This window comes from Raphanus sativus, chromosome 7 (genome assembly GCF_000801105.2).
Source record: "Raphanus sativus cultivar WK10039 chromosome 7, ASM80110v3, whole genome shotgun sequence".
Taxonomy (NCBI): domain Eukaryota; kingdom Viridiplantae; phylum Streptophyta; class Magnoliopsida; order Brassicales; family Brassicaceae; genus Raphanus; species Raphanus sativus.
The window spans coordinates 17,218,621-17,233,922 of record NC_079517.1 but is presented as its reverse complement, the minus strand read 5'-3'; the positions used below and the strand labels follow the sequence as shown (position 1 = coordinate 17,233,922).

The 15,302-nt window shown below is 37.5% G+C and overlaps 1 protein-coding gene and 1 non-coding gene across 2 annotated transcripts; one reads left to right on the top strand and one right to left on the bottom strand.

Annotated features, from left to right (window-relative positions):
- Positions 1–324: 324 nt before the first annotated feature.
- LOC130498170 (small nucleolar RNA R71) lies at positions 325–431 on the top strand. Its single transcript, XR_008937092.1, has one exon. It is a non-coding gene; the product is annotated as a small nucleolar RNA R71 (small nucleolar RNA).
- Positions 432–2,711: 2,280 nt separating this feature from the next.
- Positions 2,712–8,145, bottom strand: LOC108812968 (putative calcium-transporting ATPase 11, plasma membrane-type). The gene is made up of 6 exons (XM_018585375.2): positions 7,767–8,145; positions 6,064–6,118; positions 3,899–5,979; positions 3,657–3,828; positions 3,278–3,576; positions 2,712–3,204 (listed from the first exon to the last, which is right to left on the bottom strand). Exons 1-6 carry the CDS (start codon positions 7,935–7,937, stop codon positions 2,905–2,907), a joined length of 3,078 nt encoding a protein of 1,025 aa, XP_018440877.1. The 5' UTR covers positions 7,938–8,145; the 3' UTR covers positions 2,712–2,904.
- Positions 8,146–15,302: the final 7,157 nt, after the last annotated feature.

Below are 15,302 nucleotides of genomic sequence, written 5' to 3'. Positions count from 1 at the left end.
GGAGCACTCGCGGCTGGAACAACTTGCTGATTGCTCTGCGGGATGGTGTTCTGATAGCCAGATCCTTGTGCCTGGTTGTTCTGCAGTAGCTGATCGACCTTAGCTGTCAGTTCTTCAATTTTCTGGGTGTGTACACTGTTGACTTCTTTGGAGCGATCGCTCTCCTGGTTCTCATTGGTTGAGCTAGATGCCATGTTCTCAATCAGCTTGAGCGCTCCATCAGTGGTCTGAGTCATGAAGTCTCCATTGCTCGAAGAGTTTAGAGCACCTTGGTATTTCCAGTCCACCCCATCATAGAAAATGCCCACGAGGTAATCATCATCAAATCCATGGTGAGGACATTCTCTCTGGTAGTCATTGAAACGCTCCCATGCGTCACAAAAAGGCTCATCATGGAGCTGTCTGAATGAGGTGATCTTGTTCCTCAATGTAGCTGTTCTCGCCTTAGAGTAGAAATGGTTGAGGAACGCTGATCGGACCTGTTCCCACGAAGTGAGAGAGCCGGTAGGGAGAGAGTTCAACCACCGTGCAGCTTTTCCATCAAGAGAGAATGGGAATAGCATGCACTTGATGTAGTCTGGTGGCACACCATTCGCACGAGTGAAACTGCAGACTTTTTCGAAATTCTCAATATGCTCCATTGGAATTTCTGCAGAGAGACCAGAGAACACTTTTCTTTGCACCAGATCAATCAGAGCAGGCTTGATCTCGAAGTCCTGCCTGGTGCAGAGTGGAGGAACAATGGCAGAGCGCGTAGTAGGAATGTTCCGCGGAAGGTTTCTCTCCCCGATTGGAACAGTTTGCGCTGCTTGTTCCTGCCGCGCGAGAGCAGCCTGTTGAGCAGCATCCTGTTGAGCTTGGATGGTCTGCTGCATCTGAAGCATCTGCTGTTGCATCAGTTGCATTGCTGCAGCGAGATCATCTTGATGACCGTGATCACCCATGGTGGTGTCAGTAGGCCTTGGCTGTTGTCTGTTCTGATTTTCTAAACCTTGCGAACTCCTGCAACAAAGAGAAAAGAGCAAGTTAGAGGTCTTAGACTAAATAAATAACCGAAAAATAAAGGTAAAAAGATGGTCCCCGGCAACGGCGCCAAATTGATATTCGTGTTCACGCACACCAATTAACCTAATGTGCACACTACCACAATCGAATGGTATGTCGATGTAGCACTTTAGGATCGAATCCACAGAGACCAACTCTTACACTTTATTTCTATAGGATCAATATTAAGCTAAAACAATATGGGGGTTTCGAGTTTTGTAACAAGAAGCAAATAAAATAAAGTAAACGTGAATTCAGATTAAAGAGAAGCCAGCCTAGGGTTACTTCATCGGGTGTTAATACTTGTGAGCTAAACAATTATTCAAGTGCTAATAAGAACAGTCTAGAACTCGGATCACTCAAGTAGAACAGTCCACTGTCGTGGTACTGCTCCCTATGCTGATCGATCTCACCGTCTAACTGTCGTTGAGGTGAGAAGCGATCACAAGCAATAGAGATCAAGTCCGATAGGTTCACAGAACACCCTAATATCTACTTTCGCTGATTAGGGATGCAATGCTCATTCAAAACAGATCTAGCAACCTAAGCACTTTTGATGATCAGATTAAACCTATGATCTAACATTAAGCGGCCAGTTTAATGCAAGCAATAAGAACAGTTATGAATGAAGACAATCAATGGATTCACTTATCTATGTTTAGCTCACGAAATCAACACCCTAGAACCCTAGACAAGCTAGCCGACTACTCAGCCATGAACATAGAAAACACAGAGTTCATAGATGAATAATACTGCATAAATATAACAGAAACAAAGAGAGGGTTCAGGATGATCTTCTCTAAAACGAGAGAGAGAGAGATCCTTCTCCCTTTACAAGGTATGAAATCACAAAGTAAAAAGCTCTAGAGTCTGTTTCTCTATGAAAAGTAGCGTAGAATCATGTAGAAAAATAGAAAAAGAAGTTATATCAAAAGCCACAGGCGGCCAGAGAGAAAAAGAGGATAATTAGGGCAAATCCCGAGATGTTGTATTTTCCTTATTCGTCGGGAACAATCGCGGGATCACTCCGTCTGCTTGTTCCGCTTGATCGGGAACAGTCATCAGACTGTTCTGCGTGAAAATCACCAAACTGCACTGTTTTCTGCTTCTTTTGTTCCAGCAGGTCCATCTCCCATCCAGTGCAACTCCAGACCTGTAATGACTCGAAAAGGACTAGAAAGACTCGATAAAGACTTGAAAACCAATTAGAAAACATATATACAATGATGTATAAAACACCATATATCAGAGAGGAAGGAAGAGAACATAGTTTAAGTCCACATTTGAAGCAAGGTTCCTCTTTTAAGTAAATATGAAACATTAATGCCTAGCACTCTGTAGAACCTGCTAAAGGTTAGCTAATGTTTCAGCCGGTTTACTCAGCTGTTGAAGCAGATTCATCTTCTTCGTTTCTTTTTAAACTTTTCAGTGCTTTTGCACTGGTTATCAAGTCAGTAGTTATCATATCATTGGAGTCACTGTCCTGATACCTGCCCATCATCTTGGTTGATGTTGAAACTGTGTTCATTCATAGGTTTCTGTTGCATCTTCCTAATTGCCTTTGGCTCCAGAAGCATCAGCTCCAGAAGCATCAGCTCCATGGTAAATAAGGTCTTAAGTAGTAATGATTATCATGTGTGATTGATCCTTCAAAAACACTTATCCCCTGGCTTATAGCAAGAAGCTTTTTCTTTAAGAAATCAAAAAGGAAATCAATCCAAACAAAAAAAAAAAATCTTCTAGTAACGCTTGGCGTGCGTGTTAGATTTTATACATATTGAAATCAGATCACTAAGTAGAAAAAGAATCCAAATATAGAAAACGGATGTAGGCAACCGTACTAAAGGAAGTGGGGTCAGATCAGGCAGAGTCAGAAGGACCGGAAGGAAGCAGTTCATAGCCGTCATGATGACTGTTGGACTCAACCGGTATGCATTTAAGACCAACGGCTAGAATCATGCTTATGGCTCCAATCACAATGCAGAGCAGCCAATGTTGCCAGCTCAAAGGAACAGTGCTTGCAAATGCACCAAGCAACTCAACAATGATCACTTGGAACCCAACTGTTGCAGTCATCACAGCAACAAACACCCAACTGCTGAACATTCCGGCAAACACGTTTATCTTCTCTATCTCTCGGCTGTTCACCTCGTTAAACACCTGTTTTTGCGTGTATCAAGTTAGTGTTATTGTTCACTTGGTTATTTATTACTATGGTTGAAATGTTTATTACCTGGCAAAAGACGAAGGAGTTGAAGATGATGGTGTTGAGAACGGCTGTTGAGTCTGGACCGTTGAGGCTGAGTATTTGCTTCCCATAAAAGTTGAGAATGCCGAGGACGATTAACTGGTAAATGCTTTGACCAATGATGTTTCTCCACATGGCTCTAGTGATGAAGCTTGCGGTTCTACCGATTGGTTGGCGTTTCATCAAACCTTCGTTTGGAGGTTCGGTCGCTAGTGCCAATGCACCTAGCGTGTCCATGATCATGTTCACCCAAAGCAACTGCACCGCCGTGAGTGGTGCAGATCCTGAAAAGGGAACCAAAACATCATACTCATTGGTGGAAAACTCAATCATCGGTGTGTGTATTTTGATTTTTACTACTTACCAGTGATGCAAGCAGATACAAAGTTGATGATCAGCGCAACAACATTAACAGTAAGCTGGAACTGAACAAACTTCTGGATGTTTATATACACAGCACGCCCCCATTTCGCCACGTTCACAATCGTTGCAAAGTTGTCGTCCATTATGATCACATCAGCGTTCTCCTTCGCCACCTGTGTGTGGAGTTTTAAACATTAACACAACATACAAACAAGTGGTGTGGAACATTCATAACTAACTAACCTCTGTCCCAGCTATTCCCATGGCGAGTCCAATGTCAGACTCATGCAACGCAGGTGCATCGTTTGTTCCATCTCCAGTAACCGCAACCACCTCTCCTATTTTCCTCAAGTTGTTGACTAGCGTATGCTTGTCCAACGGCAAAGACCTAGCCATCACCTGAATTTTGGGTAAAATGGCTCTCATCTCATGTGGAGGCAAGTTACGGAACTCTGAACCTTCTATAGCCACACCTCCTGCTGTAAGAATCCCACATTCTTTTGCAATAGCTTTAGCCGTGCTTATGTTATCACCAGTCACCATACGAACAGTGATTCCAGCGTTTTGGCAAGTTTTCACAGCTTCTCTAACACCGGGACGAACCGGATCCTTGATTCCAACAACCGCAACCAACGTGTAGCCACCATCAGGAAGATCTCCGCTAGGAGCTTCATCAAGATCTGTGTAAACCAAGCAGAGAGTCCTCAAAGCCTCTGAGGCGAACCCTTCTATCACTTCAGAGACAGCTGCTATCTTCTCTTGAGATAGAGTTACAGATTTTCCACTTGAATCCACAACCTTTTCACACATTTTCAGGACAATCTCAGATGCACCTTTGCAGAAGGCGCGTACCTTGCCACCAGAGTGAGATGTAAGAACAGACATCTTCTTCTTGTCTGAGTTGAAAGGCTCGATCTTAAGTATCTTGTGCTCTCTGCGTTGCGTGTCAACGTCACCGCCCAAAAGCAAACCGAACTCCAGTATCGCTCTTTCTGTAGGTGATCCCAGGATCTGAGTTTTACCTTCCTTATCCTTCACAACTTCAGAACCTGTGTTCTGAAAAATGGCTTGTATAAGTAGATTCTTAACTTGTTCAGCAAGGTTCAACTCGAAGTTCTCCTCCTGCCTCTCCTTGATGTTCTCACATATCCAAACCTTGTTGACAACCATGTGGTTAGTCGTTAAAGTCCCTGTCTTATCAGTGCAAATGCAAGTAGAAGAACCCATGGTCTCACAAGCAGCCAGATGCCTCACAAGCGCCCTGTCCCTCATCAACTGCTTCATAGCAAACGCTAGACTCAACGTCACAGCCAAAGGCAAACCCTCAGGTACAGCAACGACTATAATGGTCACAGCGATAGCAAAGTAGTCAAGAAGCACCAACGCATCTTCAGAGGACCACTGACTGATCCCACCAGCAGCGGCTTTCCCTATCACAAACCTTATGCACAACACCACAAACGTCAACACCGCAAACCCTAAACCAATCTTACCAATGATTGTAGCAACTCCGTTTAGCTTCACCTGAAGAGGAGTCTCATCCTCCCCACCTTCGCTTAAAGTCTCCATCAGCTTCCCCCACTCAGTCCTCATACCAACCGTCGTCACCAGCATTTTCGCTGACCCGTTTTGGACTTTGGTTCCTGAAAGCAGAAACGGTTTCTCTTTGTTGACATGCGATGGCTCACTCTCTCCAGATAAGCTTGACTCGTCTATCTCCAGATTGTATCCGGTTATGAAAACACCATCAGCTGGAACTCTATCACCAATAGACAGATGAACCACATCTCCAACAACCAAGTCATCAATGGACACCTCTTGTCTGTTCCCATCTCTAGTGACTTGAATATTGATCTTCTTCTTCTCTCTATCCAAATCTCTGAACTGGAGAGACTGTCTGTAGTCACTGATAGCAGTAACCATGACCACCAAGATTATACTCAGCAAGATGCCCGTTCCATCGTACATCCCCTTTGGGAACCCTTCCGTTGCAACTCCCACTCCTATGGATACCACAGCGCAGACCATAAGGATGATGAGAGTCACGTCTTGGAGTGCTTCCCAAACAAAGGTTAAAAACGATCTGGCTGGTTTCTCGGCGTATCGATTCGCTCCGTAGATTTTCTCTCTGATGTGTAGCTCACTGGAACGGACGCCTTCGGTGAGAGATACGGACACTTTCTGAGCGATTCCTTCAGCTCCTCCGCTCTTTGTCAGGCTCCTCGTGTCGTGATTTCGAACCATTGAAGCAAGTTCATCTGGTTCCACGTGGAATCCCGCTTGTCTGACCTCATCCGTGAGTTTAAATTCACGACGTGCCCCAGCTGAAAGAAAAACAAGATGAAAAGAAAAAAAGGATTACACAAATCACAAATTCTGCAAATCTCTGTAACTCTAACAAATCTTACCATCAATGAACTGAAGAGCTGCCTTTTGAACATAGAAGGCAACCCGTATCTTTTCCTGTGTTATATGATAAACAAGTAAAAGTGAGCTGGTTGGTTGAAGAACCAAAGGGCAAAAAGCAATATCTACTGGCTAAAGAACCAGATACACTCAAACCACCACAGAGATTGGTTTGCATTATTACTTTCTAAGACAGAGAAAGGGTTATAATCTTTTCAGCACACCATCTAAAGTGTTGTTGTATGGTCAAAGTTTTCAATGATACCAACAAGATACAACCCGAGCTAAGTAAGACAAGTAACAATGATGTCTTTGCCATTGGACACGTCTGCATGAGTTATTTTACTTTGCTTAACGGTTGAATTTTTCAGTTACAATAGTTAAATAGATTACTGTTTTGTTATCAATGGTCGTTTTTAAAAAAAAAAACAGCTTAAAAATAACGTTTCCAATTCAATAGGAAATAGAAAACGACCAAGACCAAAAGACTCTCGACTTCAAAAGTTTTTTTTTTTTGGACAAAACTACAAAAGTTATTATTTCTTTATCCTATTCACGCAAGTAGGAAAAATAAAGATGAATGTCTCTTTCAGAACAGAATGGGATTCGCTCCAAACGAAATTTCCTACGAAACTTCCTAAAAGCATTGCACAAGAAGTCAAAAGAAAGAATGCAGTGCCAAAAAAAGTCAAGAGCTATATGAATATTATAGATAGGATCACAGAGAAGAGAGTCGCACAGACCATATCTTTATGTAACGTCGAGAAAGTGAGTTTTATTAAAATTTAAAGAAACGCGTAACGATGGATGGGGACGCTGCTAAGATTTCCTATTGGTTGATTCAATGCGAGACGACCTAAGTTTTATGTCATTCTCCTACTGTATATGGTGGCAAATTAAATAGCAGTAATAAATAACTCATCCGTTACACTTTTTTATTATCATAATCCCTATTTTATTTTATTTTATTGCAAAAGATAATTCCTAGTTTATTAGGGAATGTCATAATTCCTAAACAAATATCTAGTGAAGGATCTGTGTACAAAAAAAAAATTTAGTGAAGGATCTATAGAAAAGACGACTTCACTATGTAGAAAAAAATAAAGTAATCAACAATGCCAACAGAAGCATTTTGAACGGAATCATAACTGCAAATAGTTCATCAGGTAATAGCATAAAACCATTTTTTAATTCACTTCTAACTTATCTTTAAAAAAATAATAATAATAATAATTAAAATAAAAATTTTCCTTTTATTTTTGAAACATTATGTTTATGCATTTTAAAAGCGCATTCGAATTTGATATTAAATATGCCTTCCGTTTCAGAAACCATATGTATTCTGCAATCTATTTTAATTTTGGTTGAATATTTGGTTCTGTGAATAATTAATGATATTTTGTTTAGAAAATGTAAAAAACTGTTAATTAGTTATCTTAAAATTTATAATCTATTGTTAACTAATAAAATATGAATAAAATGTACAAATATATCTTTTAGAAACAATTATCACTGAAATCACTAACTAGACTTTCCAAACTGTTCCAGGAAAAAAAAGTCCCAAGACTTTTTTCAGGAAACCAAACATTCACCAGGAATCAAGATCAAAGGATGAAAATGACCAACTATATAATATCAGGACACTCAAATCGCACACTCACGAGAACAGACAGAGAGGAGAAAAAGAAAACAAAAACAGACAGACCTGGATCTGACATCTCTTCTTCTCATTCTCAGCGAGCTTCTCGAGATTGCTGATCATACGGAAACGACGAGCCCGATTTTTGACGATGGAGACGGATGATCTCCATCGCTGACGAGCTTCCAGCGACGGATTCTTGGCCTCAACCTGAAAATCCTTGAGAAGATTAGACATTCTTTTCTCCAATCTCTCTGCGTTTACTTTCTCTAAAGGCAGAAGAGAGAGAGAGAGAGAGAGAGAGAGAGAGAGAGAGAGAGAGAGAGAGAGAGAGAGAGAGAGCTGTTCCTAATTCTATACTGAGAAATCGTCAGAGGCGCGAAGGAAGGAGATGAGTGAAGCCTCTCCTCCTTTTCCTATTCTTTAGCTATGTCTCTCTCTCTCTGCCAACGTGGGGACTGAGTTTGTTGTACGTTTTTATAAGTCTCCGGGTCGGGCCGCCTTTTCGTATCCATTGGTTTGTTTTATTTGTTCGACGTGATCCAACAACCTTAAAGCAAAAAGCCTTGCGTCAACTTTTCATGGGCTTAGTTTGTATGTTTGTTCGTGAATAAATAATCCTTAAATACATTTTAAAAAAGGGAAAATAGCATAAGAAACCTTCTTAAATTATTTAAATAGCATATCAAACATTCAAGTTGGTTTTTGTATCACTAAAAACCTTCGACATGGCTTACTTGTTCATCAAGCAAAAATAATTATTTGTTAACCTGTTATAATGGTGACGTGTCAATTTTTTTTTAATTAATATTTACTTATATTTAATTATAACATATCTAAATCATAAATATATAGTTAATATAAATAACTAGCAATAAATAATTTTTTTTTTAAATCAGAAAATCAAAAAATCAAAATTTTCAAAAAAAAGTTGAAATATTTTCTTAAAATGAAGACGATTCTTTAAAAACATTGTTATTTTGAAAAATATTTTTAAATATATATTTTTAAAGACATTGTTTGAAACTATTTATTAATTCTAATTTTCAGAAATTTTATTTTGAAAATAGATATATCAAAAATGGCATTTAAATAATATATCAAAAGTGTCATTTAATTAAATTAATAAATAACTTCAAACAAAAAAATTATACTTCCCATTTTTGATATATTTATGTAAAACCATCATTGTCATTATCATTTTGTCAAAAGTCTTACCGTAAACAATCATATCAATTTAAAAGAAAATTTTAGAAACTTTCGAGATTTTGTTTGATCTTCAAAAATAATTTAATGTCTTACTAAAAAATATTTTTCTTTTATTTTTAAAATATTTTATTTTATTTATTAATTATACAATTAAATATATTTTCTAAATAAAGATTTCTGAAATCAATAAATAATTTCAAATAAATATTTAAATACATATGTCAAATTTTGCCTTTACTTAACCCTTTAATATAAGTAAATATTAATAATAAAACAAAAAACTGACATGTCATCATGTTAACAGGTCAAGAGGTCACATTTTCGGTTTGATGAACAAGTAAGCCACGTAAAAGGTTTTTAGTGATACAAAATCCAATTTGAATGTTTAATGTGCTAGTTAAATAATTTCAGGGTTTAAAGTGTAAGCGATTGCCACTCTGAATGTTCTTTTTGCGATTTCCCCTTTTGAAAAATATATATATTAAGTTTCATTTATCAACACTAATCAGAAATTCCGATTTTGTACATAGTCGGTAAACCGGAAAACATTGATTTCTAGTTTACAAATGCATAAGCTTAATCTACTAGCAGATCTAAACAAGAAGAAAACGGGAACGGTCAATAAGTTCTCTTTATTTTCATGCAAATTTCACCAGAAACTTATAACGTGTAGAAAATGTTGTAATTAAATACAACTTTGAAACTAACTACAAGGTGGTGGGGCTGGTGGTTTTGAGGGAGTTTTGATTTCAATACGGATCCAGTTTCGAAATTCTGTGTGGTCACTCAAACTAGCGTTAAATTTTTCGGTTTATTTCGATCGCCGGATCTCCACAGTTATCGGAAAAAAAAACTTTAAAGCTACTGGATTGGATATCGGTAGCTCAATCAGTTTTTTTTCTTCTTATTGTTTGGCAAAATGGTAGCTCAATCAATTAAACTCGAAACATTTTGGTAGAAAATTAAACAGAATTGTGAATTTAAAACCAAGTGTTTCAAAATAAAATTGAATATATTCTGATCTCTAATCCATGGACATTATTTTACAACCTTTTGGTTAACAAAATAATTAATAGCAAACACAAATACATGTAAAGTAAAGTAAACGGATTATACCAGATGCAATCCAACTTGCTGTGCTTTTAAAGAGTCGTCGTCACTTTATAATAATAAATAGGGATACTTTTTGTTTCTTTGTGCGAAGACCCATACAAATAAATGGACTAATTGCTACAATCAAACAAATACGAGGACTGAGAAGGCAACAAAATGTGATCCAGAGGCTTTTAATTTATTGGTTAAGTTTTCGGATAGAGACTCGGAACAATCTAAAGCTTAGAATATAGGGATAGCCATCAGTCTGTGCAAATGCGGTTTAAACTACAAGTCGACAAGTATTTAAAAGCATTGTAAACTCAAATCTGGTGTCTTTAAAGAATCCATATAAAACGAATAGATCTAAAACGTGAGACATGCATTACACATAAAATAATGATATATAACGTGAGATATGTCTGAAAAGCGTAGGTCCAGTCTGAAAAACGCATTACTATTAATAATGGTAGTGCTTAATATCTGACCACTAGCTCGCCACCCATGTCTGACCCAGTTTCTCCAAACTGGAAAGACTTATTTTACACCCAAACATATGATAGAACCGTATTTTAAATCTAAAGGAGTTGTAGATTAATTTTCTAAACTCTTAAGAGATGTTAAATGTAAATATGCATGGTTTTGAGCTATTTCAAAAAATGTGAGGAAATCTTTGCTTACCATATAAAGTCAATGGCAAGAAGCCAAATGAACTTAGTAATAGTTATCAAACTATTATTATTATTATTTTTTTAAATAAAAATAAACTAGTGTCATACACTGAGTTTTGTGTATAATGGTTAATTGTATCTTGAAAAAAAAAAGATGACAAAAATCATTAAACAATTGATCTCGACTAATCTCAAGAGATTATGTTCACTGTGATGACAACCTAGGATCCTATTATTAAAGGTGTGTCATGAGATCAAATTGTAATATGATCAAGAGGAATGTGTTTAGCCTATGAACTAAGATGAGGTTTGGCGGTAACTCTACTTATCAGATTGGAGATCCCAAGAAATAGGTTCAAGGAGACAACTAAGTCAAACTAAATCTGTCCAAAGCACTGTAAGACTTCGGTCTATACCCAATTCCTAGGATGATTAAACAGTGCTACATGTAAGGAATAGAGGATAAGCATTTGCTTTTAATGATTTGTGCCAATTGTTTTGAGATATGAATGGAGTAGTACATGATACTCCTCTAAACAAAACTAATGGCAAATCACCTTGTGGGTTTGAAATGAGGCCGTTTCTAGGAGAATAAAATGGCTATATTCTCTAAAGTTCACTCATGATTACCAGGAATGTTCACGGCCAAAATGAACACAATAGAGAAATTGGTTTTGTGAGAGAATGAAACTGTGTTTTGGCTATTGTCTAGGTTTACACCAAAGCCTGGGAGGTTCAAGACATCATGGCCACCTCCTGGCCGAGTAAATCCGATAGCTATTAACAATGACTGGTTCAAGGCTGAAAAATTGCTACCAACTCATCATGCAGTGAATTTCTCGTTTGTACTCTCAAAAGTCCTTAGTTGAGTCTTGTCGAGTCTTGTCTAGGAAGTCAAGTCTGTCGAGTCTTGTCTAGGAAGTCAAGTCTGTCGAGTCGTCTAGTGTCTAGAAGCATTTCTATTCATGTGGGGGATTGTTGGAACTCGTTTTTTGACGAGATGGTTTTAGACCATTTTCGGTAAGTTTTCCGGGCGAAGACGTTCGTCGGATAACTGAATGGTTGACAAACACTATGGAGTAGTGTATTAATATGTCAAAAACAAAGTTCGTTTGAATAAGAAATGTTGGTCCAAAGTCATTGACTTGGAAAGCTTATAAGCTTGAATATTTGACTATGTTTAAAAACTAGTAAATGTCCAACATAAAATATGAGGTGTGAATCCTCTTGTTTATATATGGAGAAGTATGAATATACTATAGTATATTTCTGGAAAGATATACCGGTTGAAATGTGTGTGCACAAAACCGAGTTAACCAAATTAAATTTGGAATTGAGTTTGAAATTTGGTCAACGGACTATAACCGTCCTTTTGTTATTGTAACCGAATTCAAATCAATTTAGTGATTGTCTTAAATTATTTAGTAATTAAAAGAAATCATAAATATCTTTTCTTTATATCAAAAACGTTTTTTGACTATGTCATTATGGTTGTTTTGACAATGTCATAATGGTTGATTCATATTAATTACAAGAATCAATGTCGTAATGTTTTGTGGTCTTTACTTTTGGAAAAGCTTATAAAACCCACTACTCTTCATATTGTGATACACACACGAACAATTCTCAAAAAGAGAAGTTACTCTCTCCCACTTAGAATAGATATGTTAGTATTTTTTATTTTGTGTCTGAGAGTACAACACAAAACTAGTTTCGTCAGGCTTCTGATAGAGTGACGCAAATTCAGAAGATTGTTTGCAGTTGTATCCTGAGACTCATTACGTTATCGAACCGTCGCACTACGGAACGTATTTTGAGTTAAGGAAAGAGATAATATCTCGCCTCTACAGTTGTATCATCATTTTCTTAATCTTTAGTATTATTTTATCTATTTTATTCTTTACAATATTCAGTAATCCGTAGTTTGTAAAATACGGTTCTATCAACATAATACCAACTGCCCCTGCTCAGAAACAAAACCTCTCCACACTGTTCATATCCACCTATGCGAATCTTCCATGATGTTTTTGTTAGTCCTTGAGTAAATTAATTATCAGTACAGACGACATTTGACCACAATTAAGAAGCACAATTTCGAGAACACTCTTAAGAATTTTATTACATTAAGAAGTAAGAACTATATCATCATAGCTATATATGATACCAAGAAGAACAGTATCGAGAAAACTCTAACGAGTCTGGAAGGCAGAGGATGCTCTCTAGAACACGTGTAGGAGTCTTGGATCAAGGATGGAGGAATGGGAGTTTTGCGCGGCTTCTTTCAAGGCGTCTAGATGATTCCCTAGTCTGGCCAACTTATGGATCGACGATATTGCATCAAGCTCTCGTGGTATTTTTTCTTGTTCCATGACCCGATCTTTTTCCTGGAAACTGGTAACAAGAGTGTGATACTTCTAGTGAGAATATATACTATTAGAATTGTCATTGGCTTTTTGAGATAATTACAATATCATATCATTCTTATACTTATGTCTAAACAATTGATTTAGGAAATTTTCCAAAACTTTAAGAAGTGATAATTAAATCATGTATGATCTCTCTCTCTTTGATCATTTCTTTTTCAAAACATAGCACTATATTTATTATCCTAAAAGCTATTTACATCAATTTTCTGAAAACATACACAATCTAACTTCTTATATAATAATTTTGTTTAAAACAATTATTGTTTTGCAGTTTAGAGTTTTTTGATATATACTAAACTAAAGCCTATCTGTATTTTTATTAAAGATACTAATGAAAAAATTACCATGTTTATAATGTTTGAAAATGAAAATTTAGTATGTAAAATTGGAAATATAAATATGTCAGATATACCAAAATATATGGAAATAAATATCTTATATAACGAAAAATATATTAATGTGTATAAAATATTTTAACTCAACATATCAATAACATTTTTATGGAATTTTTCAGAACAAAATTATACTCCTCAGCAAAATATTTTCAAATATATATTTGCCATCTTCATAATGTGAGTTATTTACCATCTGCATAAGAATCATATCTCTTGATCCAATTCATAGTGCATATCAGAGCTTGCACATTTTTTGGAAGTAGACGACTCCTATATTTATTCAGAACTCGTGATCCAATAGGACCAATACTAAAGGAGGACTCCAAAGCCACTATTGTGTTTGGAATACTTAACAGATCACATGCCATTGCAGCCAAGTCACTATTGCACATTGTCTTTCCACCAATTGCGGATGTCCAAGCTCTGAAAATTAGTAATGTCCAAAGGTGATTCTTCCAGATAAGTTTCTAAAGGTGTCTTTCCACTCACAATCCCACTGACTTTGCGAAATGCAAAGTGTTGGGAATGCAAACAAAGTCCCACATTGGAAGTTTAGACAAATAATGTCTAGTATATAAAGGGATGTCCAACTCTGATTAGTACGAGGCCTTTTGGGAAGGAGTCCCAGAAACAAATCCATGCGGGCTTTGCCTTCCGGCCCAAAGTGGACAATATCGTACTAATCGGACAAGATAGAGTTGGACGTGGGCTTGGAAAAGCCCAACAATTGGTATCAGAGCCGGGATGACGAACATCTGCAGGAAAACCAAAATACCCTTCAAGTTCGAAGAGCCTCCACTTCGATGGGAAGGGCGAGGTGCGTAGCAGAGGCCAGTCAAAGATCCTGGGAGCTTCGGTTGTGGGAGGAAAATCCTCAAGATGACTTCGCGAATAAGTGGTGTCGGAGACTTGTATCGAAAGTCTCTCCCTAACGACGATACAAGATTAGGTGGATATTCTTAACGGTGCTGCAAAGATTGGGTGGTGAATGTCCTAATGGTGCAGTAAGGGTTATGTGGATAAATCCTAATGGTGTAACAAGGGTTAGGTGAAGAGTCCCGTTGGTGATTACGGCGGTACAAGAAGTGTGCCAGATTTCGCTGGAGGTTGGAAACCAAGGGTTGATGTGGTACTTGGTTTGAGAGGAGGTTTGTTGGGAATGCAAACAAAGTCCCACATTGGAAGTTTAGACAAATAATGTCTAGTATATAAAGGGATGTCCAACTCTGATTAGTACGAGGCCTTTTGGGAAGGAGTCCCAGAAACAAATCCATGCGGGCTTTGCCTTCGGGCCCAAAGTGGACAATATCGTACTAATCGGACAAGATAGAGTTGGACGTGGGCTTGGAAAAGCCCAACACAAAGAAATCCTGTGAAGGTTCTATAAAAAAACTATCAGAGAGGTTAAAAAAAAAAGAGAAGGTAAAAAAATTGAAAAAACACTCACACCATAGTTCCCAAACAGACACATTTGACACATTGACCCAAGCCACTAAGGCTTTCTGCGAAACAGTCTCACATGGCTCAGTGGAAAGTGAATTATTCTTGAATTTTTTGTCGTATGACTCAAACAGAATACTGAGCTTGTTACACAAGTCTTCAACTTTGCATCACGTGTACTCATGTCAAGATTCCCTAAATAACAGTCCACAATTAAAAGCTTAAACCGTGGATCGAAGACCGCTATCATTGCAAAAACACCACTAACTTCATCCCAATATTTATTCAACACCAAATAAAAGTTGCTAATACCAAAAGTAATTAAAACCACCAGAACTCAAATCGTCATCGTTAGAGTTCAAATTGTCA